The 24,360-nt window shown below is 45.5% G+C and overlaps 1 protein-coding gene across 5 annotated transcripts in view; it reads right to left on the bottom strand.

Moving 5' to 3' along the window:
* LOC116958150 (peroxidasin homolog) overlaps window positions 1-19,707 on the bottom strand; it is an 81,213-nt gene extending 61,506 nt beyond the window's left edge. For 2 of the 5 annotated variants that reach the window (XM_076055825.1, XM_076055826.1), the window contains exons 1-5: window positions 19,444-19,707; window positions 16,032-16,130; window positions 14,512-14,589; window positions 7,526-7,668; window positions 1,575-1,773 (exon numbers count right to left, since the gene is read on the bottom strand). In XM_076055825.1, the coding sequence (XP_075911940.1) occupies window positions 1,575-1,773; window positions 7,526-7,668; window positions 14,512-14,589; window positions 16,032-16,130; window positions 19,444-19,459 (535 nt within the window). In that variant the 5' untranslated portion in view covers window positions 19,460-19,707. The other 3 variants (XM_076055827.1, XM_076055824.1, XM_076055828.1) reach the window with 3 other exon arrangements.
* Window positions 19,708-24,360: the final 4,653 nt, after the last annotated feature.

Below are 24,360 nucleotides of genomic sequence, written 5' to 3'. Positions count from 1 at the left end.
CACATCGGCTGCCTTCGTTGTTGTTGTAAGAGGCTTACAAAATAAAAACTCTTCTTTTATCATGTCGTCTTTCACATAGCGTACAAAAACAGCAAGCTGGCTTAGATCAGAAACGTCTGTGGTTTCGTCGAGTTGAAGGCTGAATTTTGCCGGGCTTGAAATCAGATCCGCGACTACTTGAGCCAAGATGTCTTTACTCATGTCTTCTATTCTGTCACTGACGGTGTCATTTGAAAGGGGAATTTGGGATAATTGACCTTCGGCCGCTGTTCCGAGTATCAGATTCGCCATCTTTAATGCAGCTGGTTTCACAAGTGTTTCACCAATGGTGTGTGGCTTGCCCTGCTTTGCGATCAGGTAAGCAACTTCGTACGATGCTGTCAGGATCGGTTTGTTAACAGGTACAAATCCAAGAGCAGGCAGAGTGGCCCTTTCATCGAATCTGGCTCTCTTCACCATGAATTCAGCAAGTGTTGTGTTCTTGTATTCCCCGTCTCCATGCAGCTTCAAGAAGTGTTCCTTTAGTTTTGCCGGTGCAAGACTAGAGTTGCTCAACTTGGCGTTGCAAATCATGCAGATAGGACGCTCACTCCCATCACGTTCCGTGATACATGAGAATCCATGTTGTACATATTCGTCCGACCACTTTCTTATTTTGCCCGACATAGTTAGTATGGATAAAATATTAAAGAAATCACACGACGTACGACAACAACAGTCACACGTTGACTACTGAGTACGCACTAAATTCCCCGCAGCGCTGATTGGCCAAGCAGTGTAGCATGATCATCTGCAGCCAGTGATGGCCAAGCGGGCCGTGTGTGTCATCACAAATTTACACAATAATTCAAGTGTGTCCGGACCTCCGTGGCGGGGGCTCTGCCGAACCCCTGAGATCGACTCACCGAACCCCTGGGGTTCGATCGAACCCAGGTTAAGAACCACTGCGTTAGATGAAGCCGCGCTGGGCAAGGGTTTCCTCGAAAAACAAATTTCGTTACCAAATGTTATCCCTGTGTCCCGCCACTAATATAAACATTAATTTGGATTTCTCGCAGAGTAGTGCAACGTGTCTTGCTAAAGAACAGTCCGCAGAGCGGATATCACAGAGCTGACTCTGAGATTCCTTTAAGCGACCTCTGCTGATCCACGCAGTTTGTAGCAGGACTTTCCCAAATTGCTCTTACACATGGAACAGCGCTTATCACGTGACAATAAACAAGATACTTTTAATTCTCAGAGTTTTAGTTTCGTCAATTAAGTGCAGAATTATAGAAAGGGGGTGCTTAATCCATCAACTCACTCGACTTTAGGACTCGGTTACCTCGCAGGCAAATGTCTGGACTTGACCCCATGCTTCTGAGTGGCGCTAGCTCAGCACTCTGACCTCTGAGTCACCGCCTATCCGACGTTGTTTTAAGACTGCGATCGTAGCCAGGGGTTGAACCCAGTTCACCATGGCACTGGGCCCATGGCTCTAAAGTGTACATGTTGAGTTCTATATCAGCTCTATAGGATAGATGATAGAGTTGTGGGTGGTAATATAGACGACGTTTGAAGGAAATAACACAAACCTGATGGACTGTTGACATTCAGCTGTAGATACCCAATGCCTTGGATGTTTTGTGGATAAACCGTGACCTCACAGCGATATCGCCTAGAGTCGTGGGTCTTGATGTCACTGACGGTGATGGAGGCGTCGCACTTTGACACATCACCCATCCAGGTGGCGTGTAAAGGCCATTGTCTATCTCCATTGGGGTATTGATAAATCTGTGGTCAACAAAAGCGAGAGCATGCACAGATCAAAGATGTTTGTATGTATGTTGTATGCATATTGTATGTATGTTGTATGTATGTTGTATGAATGTTGTATGCATGTTGTATGCATGTTGTATGCATGTTGTATGTATGTTGTATGTATGTTGCATGAATGTTGAACTTCGTTGGCACAGTACATAGCCAACCGTGCTAATCGGAGGTGTGGGGGAAGGTCAACAAACTAAACACAAACATCAGTTTTAAAGAAAAGAAACGAGTTTTTAAATCTAGTGAGTAGCTCCAGTGGCTTTCTAATATCGGAAGGCAGAGGGTTCCAGATGGCCGCAGCAGCGCATGTGACACCACGTGATGTGGTGACCATCTTTGTTCAATGGCCAGGATAACCAGAGTTCATGCCTAGAATGAATAAGAATGTCCTTAACATCTGTTGGATTCCTTTCACCGGAATGAAAATACAGGTAGTAAGATGCAGAGTTAGCATGGTTGGCTATGTATCGTGCAAAAGAAGTTCAATGTACATACACAATGCGTGTCTGACGAGGCACACACTGAGATAGGAGGCACCACACTTTATTGTCCTTAACAAGTAACCCCAACAAGACTACACTAGACCCCAACAAGAGAGAGGATCCCTCACACACTGAGCCCCTAAGACCGTCGGCTCCTGCTTCTCCTGGCGTGACCACACACCGCCAGTTCCTCCACTCGACTGCCCAAAGGCTCCGCCTCTTCCCTTACCCCTCCCCGAGCGTGGCCCCACCCCGCCTCCTGGCACGTCACTTCCTCTGACTCTCCGGACGTAACGCGAGTCAGCGTGACTGGGCCCTTCGGGTCCCCATCGACAGGTAAGTGAAGGTAAGGGAGTGCGTCTCCTCACAGGAGTCCTACAGTATCGGTTTTTACACCCTAGGGACGCCATTTACGTCCCTACACATACAAGAGACCTGGATATGAGCTATACATCCGCGGTCACATGTATGGACGTTATGACATCACAATGCCATGTGACGTCATACCTTTTGTGTATATCAAACAGTCTACCAGCACATGCATGATAATTGCATTGTCTACCAAAATGTCTATCAATATAACCCTGGGAGAGCGTGTTTTGAGACAGGGTTTTGCATCACCCACCACTGGCTACGTATGCCTAGAGTTCTAGAATGAACATGAGCAGATACAGATACAGCAGTAGCTGTAGCGCACTACAGGGCAGTCCTCGACTTACAAATATAATTAGTTCCTGTGACCCGTTCTTAAGTTGGATGTTTGTAAGTCGATGACTGCATGTACATGGTTCCAGTGGTGTAATTTTTTTATTTCATTGATAAATGTTTTTAAATATACTCTCATGATCGAGATAAATTACCATTATGTACTATGAATAGGGAAACAAGTATGTATTAATTAAAATAATTGGTTAAATCTATGGGACATTTTTTGCCAGATTCAAAGTATGAAAGATGCGTTACCCTTTCGAGCAATAAAACAGGAGGTGTTAAGACGTTCAAACACCAAATAGATACCTTTTGCAAGGAATCAAATCTGCATTAACCACACGTCTTTGTGGCAAAACATGCAAATGAAACATCTTACCTATGTGTAGTGTTACTCCAGAGACACTTTGTCGCGGGCACGTCTTTATTAAACAAACGCGCCCACATTACTATACATCAATTCCTCATACAGTTTATCTCAAGTACTTCTTCCAATCGGTATAATATACGCCTCCTACGTAGCGTTGTTGTATATGGCCCTTTTTCCACAATTAATATCAATAAGAATATTTGCTGATATATATTTTTTACAGAATTAATAAATGAACACACGCAATACCAGAGCACAGCAAACCACAGATGGAAATCGTAAAAAGACCAATAATTTTTTTTTTATAAATAATAAACTCCGGGGCCAGGAAAGGTTAGTGGCTATCGGTCGAATCGCCAGATTGCCAGGGGACGATTTCGCAAACAAACATCAAAATTGATGTTACGCATAAACTCCTGGGTCGCCAAGAGGTAAAAGGAAATTTCAGACCCCCAGGACCCCCCCCCCTCGTCAGCGCAGACAAACTGACGCCAACAGCTAAACCATTTTCCCCTTCATTGATATTAAAGTAACGTTAAAGTTCAAAATTCAACAACAGGAATAAGCTAAAATTATCGATCCTCACACTCACTCCAATTTTTAAAAAACCAGGCCACAAGCTACATCAATGAACCATTACCCAGTTATTAATTCAATACTAAATGTCATTTTCACCTTTAATAATTTCTACACGACCTGACCGAAGCGAAAAAAGAATCCTGGCAGTCCGAGTTATGCCTAAGTCAAAGCGAATTCTCTAACCTCAGGACATCAAGAATAAAATAAAGTAAATGATGACATAACAGCACAGACCCAACCGGATACAGACAGATAGCAAGTTAATACAATGTTAAATCACAAAATCCTGGGGAGCATTAACAATAATGATGATGCAGTATTAAACCCAGGGCTATACAGAAGGGATGAATCAAACGGTTCAAGCTTACGAAACCAGGATAAACTGTGTTCCAGAGAGCCTCCCGGCCGCCTTTGTCTTCCCGCAGCGCGAGAGAGCAAAGATAACACCAGAAGACAAGGAATTATTGCAGGCCATCTGCGCTCACGGGACAGCTATGACTCAATAAACAAAACTTCCCCCCACCACACGCCAGACAAATGTCACACCCCCGCGCAAGCAGAGAGTTAGTTCAAAGTTCCATAGTTTCATTTATTTGGTATAGCCCTGTGAGCCATTCGGCTCTTGAATTGGGTGCAACCGCAACAAACAAAAAACATGAACAAGAAAACATCTTAAAGTGACTTTATGTGACTGTGCAGGGGGCGGGGGGGCAAATTCCTTAGAATGCGCAACCTGCGTCAGCAAAACCTAGGCGGACAAACTTTAGTTAAAGAATTACAATACATAGTTTCATACATAACATTCATACTAACGTTATTCACCTTAAGATTCCGATGCACCTTGCCGCTACCCTACCTTGCAAACACCAAGGAGTACAAAATTCCAACAATCGAGAGGCTTACCTCTTGGCTCAGGATATCGGAAATAAAATGATATCAATGATAAAGTATACAAACGGGGAAATGAAAATTAATAAAACCGAGGAAGGGTCAGGATGACGGGGCAAAACACAACCTTGTTAAACATTAAACCAAATTATATTTGAGCGACGTTAAACCGAGGACTAGCCAGAGAGAGAGAGAGCCTCCTGGCCGTCTTTGTCTTCCCGCAGCACGTGATAAGAATATGCATACGCTCAAGAGAGCATCACATCCTCGTGAAAATAAAAAGCAGATACCTGGAGTCGCAGACAGAATCCTAACTGCGAGTGGTACGGTACCAAAAACTTGCTTGTGTTGCAGTCGAAACGTCGTGAGAATTTTATTGTTTTATATTTTTATTATTTTATTGTTTCCCTTCTACGTGACTTTACCGAAAGAACCAAGAATAGGAATCCCTGCAGTCACGAAAGCTTAAATCAAAAGAATATATATGTTATGTTTTTAAATAGAAGACCAAAATTGGGTACTTCCTGCTAGTGCTCTGATAAACACTTGCAGTCTTTGAAACTGATTGGCCTACACCAGAGACAGCCGTCTGCATGGCCTTGTCTCACCACCGGTTTTAGACTGGAGAACAACGCCAAAAGGTGAACAGTACAAAGATGATGCAAGTATCAGAGGATTTATAGCTCGGGTTTGAGCAGTTAGATCTACAGGACCTTTGTTGCCGGTATCAACGTGTAAATAATCTCTAACGAGACGCTCTTAAAGATAAAGGTAGATCTTTGTTTTCGTGTGTGGGAGGTTCACATCTCCCCTACGAGTACTGCCCCTGTGGAGTCACCAACTCGTCTTCACCCCAGGCAAGCGCCCCGACTGTTCGTGGATGCTCCCCTTTCATCTCTCCTCTCTCCCTGCCCTTAATTAGATAGTGATTTACTCTCCACTCTTTCCGGTTCCTTCCATGTTTCTGAACGACGTGACTTTCAATTTTCCTGTTGTTGTCCATTCTGCAGATGTGTTCAAATAGCGCCAGTTTCCTTCTCATCAATACCTGCATCATCAGGTTGTCTTCTTCTTCTTGTTGTGTGTGTGTACACTCTTTGGTTTTCAATATCGCCTCAACACAAAACCCTGGTCTCCATTTCTCTTCCCATCACCACGGCACTCACGAAGATGTTGGTCGCGAAAGCCTGCGTGTTAAACTGACTAACCTCTGTGGGTAGGATACTTTTCTTCAAACCAGAAAATTGGAGAAACTCCTAATTAAGCGGATGAAGTTGTTGTCTTCACTGCCGTTCCTCAAAAGATGCAGAGATTACGTTGACTACAATATAAATATGCCATTCTCATTTATATGCATTCATTAATCACCCCCCCCCCCCATCAGTCAAGAAGTGCTCACAAGTGATGCCATCACATCTACCCCTCTATTTAAGGAACGAAACAGGAGGATTTCTCCACAAATCTGGCTGTTGCCTGATGAAGCTGGTTGTAATTACTGGCGAAACATCACGGTACACAGATTGTAAACATTGTGGCTTTGCTCTCCAACACACCGGTGTGCTGTACTAGTATACTACACTATACACTACACACCACTCGACTGTACACTGCACTATACCCCACTATAGACTACACTATACACTAGTGCTGTGTTAGTAACGAATTGGCATGTTCTGTTTACGTGACAAACCCCGTTACTAATTGCCTGTGTTGGGTGGTGGCGGGTTTAACGACACAACATTTATATTGACGCGATCTAACCCAAAACAATCTCTATTATGGATCACCCTCCTCTTGTCTTCCGACAAGCCGCGTAGAGCCGAAAGACGCATTCAAAAAAGACGCGTTGGGCAAGGTTTTCCCGCATTTAGTTGCCTTGCTATTGGAGTGACAGGATGCCATCTGGTGGCGATGGGGCTAACTACGAGTATGGGTGCGGTATAGAACGACACGTAGTGTAAGCAACCACAAGCGGGGTGTAACTGGGCCAAGGGTCAAGGATGGGATCGAACTGAAAGCTCCTGGAACCCACGAGAGAGTTCTAGAAGAGGGGTGTGGCCAAGGGTGTGGCTTGGCCACGCTGGGTGAATATAAGGGAGGGGCAAACGGGGGTTCGGGGCTGTCGTGGGGGTTCTGGTCCTGGCTGTCGTCGCTGTCATCGCTGCCGTCTCTTCGTCGTCGTCGTCGTCGTCATCACCACTGCATAGCCAGCCAGCGACACAGTCCTCATCGTTGTCGTCGCTATATAGTGAGTCAGCTATATAGTTATACGTCGCCTATGTCGCTGTATGGGTGGCTAAGCTATAAGTAACTCAGCACTTATATTATCCCGTGACCCTGTCCTTAAAGTATTACGAAATAAATTTCGATTTAAAGCTTTCGTGACTGCAAGGATTCATCTTCTTTGGTTCTTTCGGTAAAGTCACGTAGAATGAGAATAAAATAATAAATTGATAAAAATAAAATAACACAATAATATTCTCACGACGTTTCGGCCACAACACAAGCGGCCTTCATCAGGTGAAGGGGACGAGACTGTCTGGAGGACAGCGCTATTATTGTGTTATTTTATTTTTATCAATTTATTATTTTATTCTCATTCTATATTGCGAAATAAATAAGAAACCCTCTATAAGTCGTATCTCGGAAGTCGTCTCATTACACTATGATAGAGAGATTTGTAACTCACCCTCTCTTCAAGTCCATCTATGGTCCTGAACCACTCCACCAGCGTGTGGATAACGCCGCTGATTGTACAGGTGTAGGAGCAGGGCAGGAAAATCTTGCTGCCTGCTACGGCGTTCATTTTCTCTGGGGTGACGACCATTAATTCTAGGGAAACAACAACACACAGCGCCCACATTAGTACATCTCGTATGGAAAATGAGAATAGGCTTTACCCTTTCTGGTAATAGAACAGGAGGTGTGTTAAGATGTGCAAACACCGAATAGAAACCTTTTTAAAGACATTAAGTGTCGCATTAACCATACACAGTACTTGTGGTGAGCATGCAAACAGACTTGGCTCTAATAATATAGAAATTGTCTTTAATAATTTAGCTATGATGTTACATGGCATTGTCTTTGAAACTGATTGGCCTACACCATAGGACAGACTTATTTATGGCCTAGTCTCACCAGCTGTGTCAGACCAGAGAACGCCTAAAGGCGAACAGTACAACTCCGTACTTCATCAAACAAACCTGGCTTAACCATACGGTTTCGAATATCACCAAAATAAAGCTATAAAAACAATGTAACAGTCATCATAGGAACTGTGATTCAAATTTAACAATAAACGATATACTAGTGATGATGATGAAGGTGATGATGGTGATGAAGATGATGGTGTTGATTTGAAGCTTTCGTGACTGCAGGAATCCATACTTTTTGGTTCTTTCGGTAAAGTCACATAGCTAGAAAAATCAAATTAAATAATATATCACGACATATTCTTAGCTGAAGGGAAACAATAAAATAATAAACTATATATATAAAACAATAAAAAATTCTCACGACGTTTCGACCATAACACAAACGGTCGTCTTCAGGTGTGTTGGTTTGCATAAATGTATTTTTAAACGGCGCATTTATTTATTTATTTATAATACAAAAAACGTTGGCGCCACGCGCAACGATTTGGCAGTTTATTTAGGACTAGTCCATCTATATTCTGAAAAGAGGAGGGGGGAGACGAAATTTTTTATAATGTATGCTGTCTGAAAGCCACTGTAAGCGTGAACAATCAATTAAGACCCGAAATGGTTTATCAAATCTTTCCAATGATTGCTAAGATAGAATCCATCTTCTCGGTTGAAATTGTTTAAAAATAAATTTATGCAAACCAACACACCTGAAGACGACCGTTTGTGTTATGGTCGAAACGTCGTGAGAATTTTTATTGTTTTATATATATTCTATTATTTTGTTGTTTTCCTTCAACGTGACTTTACCGAAAGAACTAAGAATATGAATTACTGCAGTCACGAAAGCTTTAAATCAAAATATATCACGACGTTTCGATCGCAACACAAGCGATCGTCCTCAGGCAAAAACAGAACCCAGCAGCAGAACTGCTGAACCAGGAAGAACACAGCGAGAGGGCTGCTACAACAAGGGGGTTATTTATGTCTGAGGGGGGTGTAGCCCAAGGGCAAGCAAGCGGGGTCCGAGCTAAAACGGAGGCCCATCCCCGCACGCAAGCACATCAGCTGTGTTAATGGGGGAGATTAGGGAGAGAGAGGTTAGCGTGTCAAAGTAAATGAGCTTCCGTCGCTGCGTAAGAGCACCGTCGCCGCACATGCGCACGGCAGCAGTGTTAATGGGAGATTAGCACCATGTTAATGGGAGAGATTAGGGAGAGAGATTAGGGAGATTAACAAGTTAATGTCATGTCTATGTGTAACACAAGCTGTGGCCAGGCCTGCGCTGTGAGAGGCAAGCGCGTCAACGCAAGAGAACCACCGCAACGGTGGCCGTGCCAGTGACACACACAGCCCATCACACAGCCAGAACCATCGATACATCGAGGCTAAGGGAGCAGAGGTGGCCATGTTAGTGAAGCACGGCAGAACCAATACCTCTGCCGTGGCTGATCACTGTTATAACACGATGGGCTCGCATGATATTGTTTTTTCCGAGACCAAGGTACTCTGCAAACCTTCGGGCTACCATCAAAGATTTGTCCATGAAGCCATCCAGATATATAAACACAGAGACAATTTCAACCCAGAAGATGGGTATAAGCTGAGCTGTGATGCTTCCATCCTTCCTGCCGATTGGCTGTTACAGTGAGGGAAAAAAAGTATTTGATCCCCTACTCTTTGGTTCTATTCGGTAAAGTCACGTAGGCAAAAAAATAAAACAAAAATCACGATGTTTCGGCCACAACACAAGTGGCCTTCATCAGGTGAAGCGACCAGACTGTCTCGAGGACAGCGCTGGAGTGAACACAGCCAAGCCCAGACCGCGACCTTTAAGCTGTGTGAGAGGAATTAAGGTGCCTTGACAAAGGAATTAGCATAACAATTAGCATTTAATTGGTGTACTTAGCATGACGAACGGTGTAGAGGGGGTGAACAAGTGCAGGTCAGCGAGGGGGGGAGGGGGAGTTTACATATTGATGGTGTGAAAAGGGAATTTTAAGAGCTGCGAAAGTTTGGGGTACCACTACTTGAAAAAAATTTATACTGTACCATTGAAAATTTGTTTAATGTTTGGTTCGATTTAGAACATCTTTCCAATAGTTGCTTAATTTGAAACCATCTTCTCGGTTGAAATTGTGTCTGTGTTTGTAAATCTGAATTGCCTCGTGAACAAATCTCTGATAAAAACCCGTGGGTTTGCAAAGAACCTTGGTATCGGAGAAAATTATATCGTGATCACCCACAGCGTTGTAACAGTGATCAGCTACGGCAGAAGAATTCGTTCTGCTGTGTTTCAAATCTGATTTGTGCTCGCGAATTCGGTCAGAGACATGTCGCTTCGTCTCCCCGATATAGCAATCACCGCAGGTACAACTCAATTTGTAAACCCCGGGGTACTGTAAGTCAGGAATGACATCCTTCACGGATGGGATCAGATCACGAATTTTGTGTACTGTATTGAACCGGACCTGGATCTTGTGTACCTGTGGTGATTGCTACATCCGGGAGACGAAGCGACATGTCTCTGACCGAATTCGCGAGCACAAATCAGATTTGAAACACGGCAGAACGAATTCTTCTGCCGTAGCTGATCACTGTTACAACGCTGTGGGTGATCACAATATAATTTTCTCCGATACCAAGGTTCTTTGCAAACCCACGGGTTTTTATCAGAGATTTGTTCACGAGGCAATTCAGATTTACAAACACAGACACAATTTCAACCGAGAAGATGGTTTCAAATTAAGCAACCATTGGAAAGATGTTCTAAATCGAACCAAACACTAAACAAATTTTCAATGGTACAGTATATTTTTTTCAAGTAGTGGTACCCCAAACTTTCGTAGCTCTTAAAATTCCCTTTTCACACCATCAATATGTAAACTCCCCCTCCCCCCCTCGCCGACCTGCACATGTTCACCCCCTTTACACCGTTCATCATGCTAAGTCCGTCAATTAAATGCTATTGTTTATGCTAATTCCTTTGTCAAGGCACCTTAATTCCTCTCACACAGCTTAAAGGTCGCGGTCTGAGCTTGGCTGTGTTCACTCCAGCGCTGTCCTCGAGACAGTCTGGTCCCTTCACCTGATGAAGGCCACTTGTGTTGTAGCCGAAACGTCGTGATTTTTGATGTTTTATTTTTTACCTACGTGGTGACTTTACCGAATAGAACCAAAGAGTATGGATCCTTGTCGTCACGAAAGCTTCAAATCTAGTATTTGATCCCCTGCTGATTTTGTACGTTTACCCACTGACAAAGAAATGATCAGTCTATAATTTTAATGGAAGGTTTATTTGAAAAGTGAGAGTCCCCCTAATCTCAGCTTGTTACCTGTATAAAAGACACCTGTCCACAGAAGCAATCAATCAATCAGATTCCAAACTCGCCACCATGACCAAGACTAAAGAGCTCTCCAAGGATGTCAGGGACAAGATTGTAGACCTACACAAGACTGGAATGGGCTACAAAACCATTGCCAAGCAGCTTGGTGAGAAGGTGACAACAGTTGGTGCGATTATTCGCAAAGGGAAGAAACACAAAAGAACCGTCAATCTCCCTCGGCCTGGGGCTCCATGCAAGATCTCACCTCGTAGAGTTGCAATGATCATGAGAACGGTGAGGAATCAGCCCAGAACTACACGGGAGGATCTTGTCAATGATCTCAAGGCAGCTGGGACCATAGTCACCAAGAAAACAATTGGTAACACACTACGCTGTGAAGGACTGAAATCTTGCAGCGCCCGCAAGGTCCCCCTGCTCAAGAAAGCACATATACATGCCCGTCTGAAGTTTGCCAATGAACATCTGAATGATTCAGAGGACAACTGGGTGAAAGTGTTGTGGTCAGATGAGGCCAAAATGGAGCTCTTTGGCATCAACTCAACTCGCTGTGTTTGGAGGAGGAGGAATGCTGCCTATGATCCCAAGAACACTATCCCCACCATCAAACATGGAGGTGGAAACATTATGATTTGGGGGTGTTTTTCTGCTAAGGGGACAGGAAAACTTCACCGCATCAAAGGGACGATGGACGGGGCCATGTACAGTCAACACTTGGGTGAGAACCTCCTTCCCTCAGCCAGGGCATTGAAAATGGGTCGTGGATGGGTATTCCAGCATGACAATGACCCAAAACACACGGCCAAGGCAACAAAGGAGTGGCTCAAGAAGAAGCACATTAAGGTCCTGGAGTGGCCTAGCCAGTATCCAGACCTTAATCCCATAGAACATCTGTGGAGGGAGCTGAAGGTTCGAGTTGCCAAACGTCAGCCTCGAAACCTTAATGACTTGGAGAAGATCTGCAAAGAGGAGTGGGACAAAATCCCTCCTGAGATGTGTGCAAACCTGGTGGCCAACTACAAGAAACGTCTAACCTCTGTGATTGCCAACAAGGGTTTTGCCACCAAGTACTAAGTCATGTTTTGCAGAGGGGTCAAATACTTATTTCCCTCATTAAAATGCAAATCAATTTATAACATTTTGACATGCGTTTTTCTGGATTTTGTTGTTGTTATTCTGTCTCTCAATGTTAAAATAAACCTACCATTAAAATGATAGACTGATCATTTCTTTGTCAGTGGGCAAACGTACAAAATCAGCAGGGGATCAAATACTTTTTTTCCCTCACTGTATCTCCGGCTCTCTGAGTTGCATTGCCCTGTTGGATGCCTTTGCATTAACGGGCTGGGGTCTCACTAGCATGGCCACCTCTGCTCCCTTAGCCTCGATGTATCGATGGTTCTGGCTGTGTGATGGGCTGTGTGTGTCACTGGCACGGCCACCGTTGCGGTGGTTCTCTTGCGTTGACGCGCTTGCCTCTAACAGCGCAGGCCTGGCCACAGCTTGTGTTACACATAGACATGACATTAACTTGCTAATCTCCCCAATCTCTCCCATTAACATGGTGCTAATCTCCCATTAACACTGCCGCCGTGCGCATGTGCGGTGACGGTGCTCTTACGCAGCGACGGAAGCTCATTTACTTTGACACGCTAATCTCTCTCTCCCTAATCTCCCCCATTAACACAGCTGATGTGCTTGCGTGCGGGGATGGGAATCCATTCCAGCTCGGACCCCGCTTGCTTGCCCTTGGGCTACACCCCCCTCAGACATAAATAACCCCCTTGTTGTGGCAGCTCTCTCGCTGTGTTCTTCCTGGTTCAGCACTTCTACTGCTGGGTTTTGTTTTCACCTGATGATTATCGCTTGTGTTGCGATCGAAATGTCGTGATATTTTATTTTACTTTATTTTTCTACCTACGTGACTTTACCGAAAGAACCAAAGAGTAAGATGATGGTGGTTTTGGTGGTGGTGACGATGATGATGGTGGTAATGATGATTGTGGTGATGATGCTGATAGTAGTGGCAGTGATAATGGTGGTGATGATGACGGTGGTAATGATGATTGTGGTCATGACAGTGGTGATGATGACGATGGTGGTGATGATGGTCATGATGGTGGTGGTGATGATGGTCGTAGTGGTAATGATGGTGATGATGGTGGTTGTGATAATGATGGTGGTGATTATGATGGTGGTGATGATGGTGATGATGGTGGTTGTGATAATGATGGTGGTGATTATGATGGTGGTGATGATGATGGTGATGATGGTGGTTGTGATAATGATGGTGGTGGTGATTATGATGGTGGTGATGATGATGGTGGTTGTGGTGATGATAATGGTGGTGCAATGATGAAGATGGTGGTGGTGATGATGTTGTTGGTGGTGGTGACGATGATGGTGATGGTGGTGGTTATGGTCATGATGGCGATGGTGGTGGTGATGATGATGATCATGATGGTGGTGACGATGATGGTGGTGATGGTGGTTGTGGTCATGATGGTGATGGTGGTGATGATGGTGGTTATGGTCATGATGACGATGATGGTGGTGGTGATGATGGTGGTTATGGTCATGATGATGATGATGGTGGTGGTGATGATGATGATGATTATGATGGTGGTGATGATGAAGATGGTGGTGGTGATGATGTTGTTGGTGGTGGTGACGATGATGGTGGTGATGATGGTGGTTATGCTCATGATGGTGGTGGTGACGATGATGGTGATGGTCATGATGATGATTATGATGGTGGTGATGATGGTGGTTATGGTCATGATGGTGATGATGGTGGTTATGGTCATGATGGTGGTGGTGATGATGGTCGTAGTGGTAATGATGGTGATGATGGTGGTTGTGATAATGATGGTGGTGATTATGAAGATGGTGGTAGTGATGATGTTGTTGGTGGTGGTGACGATGATGGTGATGGTCATGATGATGATTATGATGGTGGTGATGATGGTGGTTATGGTCATGATGGTGGTGGTGATGATGGTCGTAGTGGTAATGATGGTGATGATGGTGGTTGTGATAATGATGGTGGTGATTATGAAGATGGTGGTGGTGATGATGTTGTTGGTGGTGGTGACGATGATGGTGGTGATGATGGTGGTTATGGTCATGATGGCGATGATGGTGGTGGTGATGAATTCGAGTTGACCACGACCTGCTATTGAACTCACCACGTGGTGTTCTTCCTTGGCGCTGCACTCCGGACTCCGAGCCATCCCCAACCCCCACGCTGTCAGCGAACACCGTTCCTGCGGAGAAATCAGAATCTCAGAATCAGAATTTATTTTACTTATAATGGAGGAATCCGATAGGCTATGACGCTCTGTTTCACAGATGATCCAGTAGGGCCACGGGGTCAGAACGTTACACTGATGACGGTGGCATTAGGGGTGCTACGGTGGTGAGGAGATGTTAACTACCTCGCCTGGTATACAGGAGGTCGTGGGTTCGGTCAAAGCCCTAACACCACGGTGGCTAGGAGATGTTAACTACCTCGCCTGGTATACAGGAGGTCGTGGGTTCGATCAAAGCCCTAACACCACGGTGGCTAGGAGATGTTAACTACCTCGCCTGGTATACAGGAGGTCGTGGGTTCGATCCCAACCCTGACGCCTGTTGCATATTTGGAGTTTGCATGTTTTCCCCGTGGTCTCGTGGATTTTACTCTGGATCCTCCGGTTTTTACCTCCGCATTTCGAATCAACATCACGCCTTTAGAGTATTTGGCTGCTTTACATTTCCACATGATGATGATGATGATGACGATCAGCCACTTTCTTGAGCTGTCACTTGTGGCCAGGTCTACATAGCTCAGCGGGCCTTACCTGGTGGAATAACAATAGTTTAGTTTCGTGTTTAGATCACGTCGAGATGCTTCTGTGGAAGATGCTTTCACAAATGCGTGCAAAGCGGAGAGAGATCGTATCACCGACTGTCGTTATAGCGCACAATGCGTGCGTGTGTTTGATTCAGCACAGGGAGGCATTACTGAGCCTCCGTTGTGCCCCTACGCCCCTCTCGTCAATCCACTGCTGGATGAGCGCCTCATCACGACATGTCGGCTCCTGATGGCCAAGTGACATACTTCACCATTCTGGTCAATGTGAGTTGATGAAGGCAAGTATCATAGCCGGCCTTGTACTGCCCTGCTCGTTGCTGTATCTATGTACGCATGTTGAAATTATTTCGCATCGTACGTAGCCAACTGTGCTCATGTATGTGTTGAATTTCTTTCACATCGTACGTAGCCACCTGTGCTCATGTATGTGTTGAACTTCTTTCAAACCTTCTTTGGTTCTTTCGGTAAAGTCACGTAGAATGAGAATTAAATAATAAATTGATAAAATAAAATATTATTCTGTTATTTTATTTTATCAATTTATTATTTTATTCTCATTCTACGTGGTGACTTTACCGAAAGAACCAAAGAAGATGAATCATTGCAGTCACGAAAGCTTTAAATCGAAATTCTTTCACACCGTACGTAGCCACCTGTGCTAATGTATGTGTTGAATTTCTTTCACACCGTACGTAGCCACCAGTGCTCATGCATGCATGTTGAATTTCGTTCGCACCGTACCACTGGACGGGTTGGGCAGGATTTCTACCTCTGTGACTTTACCGAGAGAACCAAAGAGTACAACAGGCTACACGTGGTGGTGGTGGTGGTGGTGGCGGTGGTGCTACTTACCAATTAATAATAGTACGAATATTGTTAATATTGTTGTTGCTTTTGTTGTTCCGAGTGGAGGAGTCGGGGCGATTCCTTCACGAACGGAGGACAGGAATTCTGTAAAATGAACAAGTTACCAACGTCATTAGACCTCCTTTGCCAGTACCAAAATATAATAATAGGGGGTTCTTCCGCCTTTTTTCTGGCAGCAAAAGGTTCCAGTTTAGTTGCCAGAAAAAAGGAGGAAAAACCCCTATTGTTAAGTTACCAGCGATTTACAAATGAATGCCTTCGTTTGGAAGGGTCACAAATCTCCCCACCTCACCGTGCGGCAAGACCAGGGCCGTGCGGTGAGGGGAGGCAAGGGGAGGCAGAGCCTCACCTGCCAAACTCCAATAGAAACAGCTGTTACGAAAAGTAAAAAAATCAAATAAAATAAATATTAATACTTTTCCACTGATCTGTGTTATAAATGCCATTCCTGTACGACTCCAATCATTTTCATCGTCAAAGTCGCCAAATTTGCGGCGCTCCGCTGCAAATACAGAAAGAGACGAGAGGTGAGGCAGTGACGAGCTCAGCCTCCCCTCTGATTGCGCAACCCCTCAGTAACTGGATGGAGCGCGGGCAATAAGCGCGTGCCTGTTACTATCTCAGCGTGTCACCACTGTAATGTTTGTAGACCCCTTCATTTCATGTCCTCGCCTTCCATACTCCAGGTAACTTATTTCACGTTTGTGTTTAAATATATTTAGGCTCGCCGTTCTCGTCATGAAACCGCAATGAAAAAGCACCAGGGGAGGCAGCTATCACATCTGCCTCACCGAGGGGGACGTGTCTAACACGCCCCCATCAGTGAGGACACGCCCCTCGGTGAGGCCACGCCCCCTCGGTGAGGCCACGCCCCCCTCAGTGAGGCAGCTATCACATCTGCCTCACTGAGGGGGACATGTCTAACACGGCCCCCTCAATGAGTGTGTGAATCTGTCTCTGACACGAGCCAGTGCCTCCCCAGCCATTGACGTCACCGCACGTCACTGGGCAAGACTCATCAACACGAGACAGCGAATCTCAATGGGAGCTCTCTCAGCTGGTAGTTAAATAAAGGACCTCAATCACAAGGGACAGTGAATCTCAATGGGAGATCTCTCAGCTGGTAGTTAAATAAAGGACCTCAATCACAAGGGACAGTGAATCTCAATGTGAGCCCTCTCAGCTGGTAGTTAAATAAAGGACCTCAATCACAAGGGACAGTGAATCTCAACGGGAGATCTCTCAGCTGGTAGTTAAATAAAGGACCTCAATCACAAGGGACAATGAATCTCAATGTGAGCTCTCTCAGCTGGTAGTTAAATAAAGGACCTCAATCACAAGGGACAATGAATCTCAATGTGAGCCCTCTCAGCTGGTAGTTAAATAAAGGACGTCAATCAACAAGGGACAATGAATCTCAATGTGAGCTCTCTCAGCTGGTAGTTAAATAAAGGACCTCAATCACAAGGGACAATGAATCTCAATGTGAGCTCTCTCAGCTGGTAGTTAAATAAAGGACCTCAATCAACAAGGGACAATGAATCTCAATGTGAGCTCTCTCAGCTGGTAGTTAAATAAAGGACCTCAATCACAAGGGACAATGAATCTCAATGTGAGCCCTCTCAGCTGGTAGTTAAATAAAGGACCTCAATCAACAAGGGACAATGAATCTCAATGTGAGCTCTCTCAGCTGGTAGTTAAATAAAGGACCTCAATCACAAGGGACAATGAATCTCAATGTGAGCCCTCTCAGCTGGTACTTAAATAAAGGACCTCAATCACATGGGACAGTGAATCTCAATGTGAGCTCTCTCAGCTGGTAGTTAATAATGGACGTCAATCACAAGGGACAGTGAATCTCAATGTGAGCTCTCTCAGCTGGTAGTTAAATAAAAGACCTCAATCACATGGGACAGCGAATCTCAACGGGAGCTCTCTCAGTAGTTAAATAAAGGACCTCAATCACATGGGACAATGAATCTCAACGGGAGCTCTCTCAGTAGTTAAATAAAGGACCTCAATCAACAAGGGACAATGAATCTCAATGGGAGCTCTCTCAGCTGGTAGTTAATTAAAGGACGTCAATCACAAGGGACAATGAATCTCAATGGGATCTGAATCTCGGAGCGAGTTAATGAAATTTGGGATGAAATCTCCCAATAAAACCGGTAACCACAGAGCGCAGTCCAACCGGTGCCTCAACTGGTGACACCAAGGCCGTAATTAAATATTGGGGGACACATCTCCCCCCAATATTCAAATATGCTCAAAATGTCCTCCCCCAATATATTGCTATAAAATAAATAATTGCTATGCTATGTAAATAAAAACAATTTGCTAAACCTTGGCCACAATATCTGGACTTGTCTTCATATAAATCAACGCATAGATTTCTGTTTATATGATTGTGGTTGTACTTTATTAATCCCTAATATCTGCCATTACATACAATGAATCAAGAAATGTTTAAAAACAAGTAAAAACACAGCAATGTGATACAATATACACGATTAGACATTATTGTAAAGAAATAAATAAAAGTCCATCCCACGCGTTCGTGAATTCTTTTTTTTTATATTTTAGGCAGGAAATTAGTTTTAAAATTTCGATTTAAAGCTTTCGTGACTGCAATGATTCATCTTCTTTGGTTCTTTCGGTAAAGTCACGTAGAATGAAAATAAAATAATAAATTGATAAAATAAAATAACACAGTAATATTCTCACGACGTTTCGGCCACAACACAAGCGGCCTTCATCAGGTGAAGGGACGAGACTGTCTGGTAGGACAGCGCTGGAGTGAAAAAGCCACGTTCAGAACACGACCTTTAAGCTGTGTGAGAGGAAACAAAGCGCCTTGACAAAGGAATTAGCATAGAATTTAGCATTGAAATGGCCGAGTGATTAGCTTGTGACTGGTCACAGAAATAGCTATGTTAAAAGTTAAAGTATACACATCCGCAGAGGCACCCCTTGACAAAGTAATTAGCATAGAATTTAGCATTGAAATAGCTAAGTTAAAGCATACACATCCGCAGAGGCACCCCTTAGTTTTAAAATGTAGATTTTTTTCTGGGTTGGGACCCCCCCCCCCAGGAAGATCGGGCCCCCCACAGTTGACTCCATGGCTAGGGCCTTGGGTGAAGGGCACCGCAGCACCGCCACTGCACGCCTCTCACCACCTGCCCGTGTTCGTTCACTCACCTTGCAGGCACGCGCCGCGTGAAATACCAAACTCACGATCCCAGTCTCACTCCCAGCAACAGGCTGTGTGGTGGTTGTGGTGGTGGTGCAAGCGTTGTTGTTGACCTGTAGCGCCCACAAGGCCTGCGCTGCGGCACACGAGGAAGTGAGTGGCCAAGCACCGCGTCCGGCCCCCGTTGATGATCTCGCGACGTACCGCGGGCGGTGCTCATTTGAGGCTGAGTCAACCTCGGGGACAGGGGCCCGGGCCCGGGACCGGCTCAGATCATCGTCACCCGGCGAGCCACGACGACGAGGAGGAGGAGGAGCGGGAGGAGCGGGAGCCGAACTCGTGCGGGACCCCAGGCGGGGGGGTCCGTGGCAGAGCTGCGAAGTGAAACTCGCGGTCACTTCCCCATCGCCCACACAAAGTTCAAAGATCAAAGAGCTCTCTACCCGCTCACCTCCGCAAAGACAAAGATCCCCCCCAGGTAGCCTCTAGCAGGGCTGCAGGGGCAAGTGCTGTTCGTAGTAGCGAGCACCTGTGAAGGCTACCGGCACTGTGACACACGCAGAGGGGGGTGGGTGGGTGGGTGGGTGGCCAGCACCACCACGCCCGGCCGCCTTTGTATCCCCAGTGGCGATGTTTACGAACATTTGAGGCTGAGTCGACCTACACACACACACACACCGCTTCTGGGCATCTCAAAGCGTGCTGAGATTGTTGTCCTTCACAGGCAGCTGCGATTAGCCACGGTTGGCTACGTACGGTGCGAAAGAAGTCCAACATCCATACCGACACCACGAAGTGAGGGTGACGTCACCACGGCACCTGTGCCAGGCTGGGTGCACTTACACGCACACTCATACACACACACTCACACACTTACACACACACACACTCGCACACTTACACACACACACTCGCACACTTACACACACACACTCGCACACTCGCACACTCACACACACTCACACTTACACACTCACACACACACTCACACACACTCACACACTTACACACTCACTCGCACACTCGCACACTCGCACACTCACACACTCACACACTTACACACACTTACTCACTTACACACACTTACACACTCACTCTCACACACACTCACACACACTCACACACTTACACACTCACACACTCACACACACACTCACACACTCACACACTTACACACACACACACTTACACACACTTACACACACTGACACACACTCACACACTCACACACTTACACACACACACTTACACACTCACACTCGCACACTCGCACACTCACACACACACTCACACACTCACACACTTACACACACTTACTCACTTACACACACTTACACACTCACTCTCACACACACTCACACACTTACACACTCACTCGCACACTCGCACACTCGCACACTCACACACTCACACACTTACACACACTTACTCACTTACACACACTTACACACTCACTCTCACACACACTCACACACACTCACACACTTACACACTCACACACTCACACACACACTCACACACTCACACACACTCACACACTCACACACTTACACACTCACACACTCACACACACTTACACACACACTCACACACTCACACACTTACACACACTTACTCACTTACACACACTTACACACTCACTCTCACACACACTCACACACACTCACACACTTACACACTCACTCGCACACTCGCACACTCGCACACTCACACACTCACACACTTACACACACTTACTCACTTACACACACTTACACACTCACTCTCACACACACTCACACACACACTCACACACACTCACACACTTACACACTCACACACTCACACACACACTCACACACTCACACACACTTACACACACACTCACACACTCACACACTTACACACACTTACTCACTTACACACACTCACACACTTACACACACTTACTCACTTACACACACTTACACACTCACTCTCACACACACTCACACACACTCACACACACTCACACACACTCACACACTTACACACTCACACACTCACACACACACTCACACACTCACACACACTCACACACTCACACACACTCACACACACACTCACACACTTACACACACTCACACACACACACTTACACACACTTACACACACTTACACACACACACTTACACACACACTCACACACACTCACACTCACTCACACTCACTCACACACACTCACACACACTCACACACACTCACACACACTCACACACACTTACACTCACACACTCACACACACTTACACACTCGCACACTCACACACTCACACACTCACACACTCACACACTCGCACAATTACACACACTCATACAATTACACACTCACACACTCACACACTCACACATTTACACACTCACACATTTACACATTCACACAATTACACACTCACACACACACTTACACACACTTACACACACTTACACACACTTACACACACTTACACACACTTACACACACACTCTTACACGTACACACACTCAGACACTCACATACACACTTACCCACACACAAAAAAGACAAAGATCCCTCATATAGCCTGTAACAGACTGTAGGGGCAAGTGCTGTTAGCGAGCACCTATGAAGGCCAGAACGGTACACGAGGGAGTGGGTGGCCAGCACCACGCCCGACCGCCTTTGTCTCCCTAGTGGCGATGTTTACACACCGCACCAGGTACTCATTTGAGGCTGAGTCGACTTAGGGGAGGCCCGGGACCGGTTCAGATAATCGTCACTGGTGTTGGCCGTGAGCGGGAATCGAACCCGGGTCGCCAGGTTCATAGCGCAGCGCGCTAACCGCTACACTATCGCTCCCCACACACGTACACACTTACACACACACACTCACACACTTACACACTCTCACACACACTTACACACACTTACACACTCACACACTTACACACACACACTCACACACTTACACACTCACACACTTACACACTCACACACGTCCACACTCACACACTTACACACACTCGCACACTTACACACACACACTTACACACACACACTTACACACTCACACACTTACACACTCACACACGTCCACACTCACACACTTACACACTCACTCACACACACACTTACACACACGTCCACACACTTACACGCACTTACACACTCACACACACACTTACGCACTCACACAGAGTTTAATCCTCACCGTTGTTAGCCCAAGTCACAGCTCCGTCTCTGTGGGTGTCTATGGGTCTCTGTGGGTGTCTATGGGTCTCTGTGGGTGTCTATGGATCTCTGTGGGTGTCTATGGGTCTCTGTGGGTGTCTATGGGTCTCTGTGGGTCTATGTGGTTATCTGTGGGTGTCTATGTGGTTATCTGTGGTTGTCTATGTGGTTATCTGTGGGTGTCTATGGGTCTCTGTGGGTCTCTGTGGTTATCTGTGGGTGTCTATGGGTCTCTGTGGGTGTCTATGTGGTTACCTGTGGGTGTCTATGTGGTTATCTGTGGGTCTATGTGGTTATCTGTGGGTGTCTATGGGTCTCTGTGGGTCTTTGTGGTTATCTGTGGGTGTCTATGGGTCTCTGTGGGTGTCTATGGGTCTCTGTGGGTCTTTGTGGTTATCTGTGGGTCTATGTGGTTATCTGTGGGTGTCTATGGGTCTCTGTGGGTGTCTATAAGTCTCTGTGGGTCTATGTGGTTATCTGTGGGTCTCTGTGGGTCTTTGTGGGTCTCTGTGGGTCTCTGTGGGTCTTTGTGGGTCTCTGTGGGTCTCTGTGGGTGTCTTTGTGGGTCTCTGTGGGTCTTTGTGGGTCTATGTGGTTATCTGTGGGTCTATGTGGTTATCTGTGGGTGTCTATGTGGTTATCTCTGGGTGTCTATGTGGTTATCTGTGGGTGTCTATGTGGTTATCTGTGGGTGTCCATGGGGCTATATGGGTCTCTATTGCTCTCTGTGAGTCTGTATATCCACACGTTTAGAGAGTTTGTCTGCTGCTATCAATGTCCACGTGGTGGTGATGATGATGATATCAGCCACGTGGTGGAGCTGCTGTCATTAGTGATGTCCCAGCTCGCTTCTTATTAAATATCTACACAGCAGCTGAGTGGGGTCTCACACCTGTTGACCAGGGCCGGATCAAGGCGTGGGGGCCTCCAGAAATGAAGTGAAAAGTTTGTGAGAATGTTATTGTTTTATATTTTTATTATTTTATTGTTTCCCTTCTACGTGACTTTACCGAAAGAACCAAGAGTATGAATCCCTGCAGTCACGAAAGCTTTAAATCTAAAGTGAAAAGTTGCTTCATTTGTCAATGCTGAGTTTTGTATGTGTTGTTAGCCTTGTAAAAATGTGTTCTATTTTTCTTTAACTTTGCTTTGCTTTTGAAAATATTACCGGGGGTCTCACCGTACCTGTAGCTCAGGGGCCTACAACATCTTAATCCGGGCCCTGCTGGTAACATAAACTTACTCTTTGGTTTCGATTTAAAGCTTTCGTGACTGCAGTACTTCATATTCTTAGCTCCTTTCGATAAAGTCACGTTGAAGGGAAACAATAAAATAATAAAATATATATAAAACAATATAACCCGGGTTTATATTATTATTTTATTGTTTCCCTTCAACGTGACTTTACCAGAGAGAGAGAGAGACACAGACAGTCGGAGATAACAGCTGACATAGGCAGGTAGGATGTAAACATCGCATTCAGTTAAGACCTCACCTGGTTAATAACGTCCTTCCGATCATTGCTCAGTTTGTACCCATCTTCTCGGTTGTGTTTTGTATATCTGGATGGCTGCATGGGCAAATCCCTGATAACAGCCGGTGAGTTTGCAGAGTACCTTCGCCTTGGAAAAGTCAATTTCGTGTGAGCCCACTGCGTTCAAACAATGGTCAGCAAATGGTCCTGCCGTGTTTCAGATCTGCCTTGTGTTCGCAAACGCGGTCCGAGACATGTCGCTCACATTATGAGACCTCCTTTGCTAGTAACAAGATATAGTAATAGGTTTTACCCTTTTAACTGGCACAAAAAAACTGACACCTTAATTCAAGGCATCGTGTCTGCAATAACCACAACACAAGCAGTCAAAATGCAAACAAAAAGACAAGCCGTCTCGGGTGTGGACCAATCAAATTCAA

The sequence above is a fragment of the Petromyzon marinus genome, chromosome 73 (assembly GCF_048934315.1).
Source record: "Petromyzon marinus isolate PM22_M1 ecotype Great Lakes invasive population chromosome 73, UKy_Petmar_22M1.pri1.0, whole genome shotgun sequence".
Taxonomy (NCBI): Eukaryota; Metazoa; Chordata; class Hyperoartia; order Petromyzontiformes; family Petromyzontidae; genus Petromyzon; species Petromyzon marinus.
This window is presented reverse-complemented; position numbering and strand designations above follow the sequence as displayed.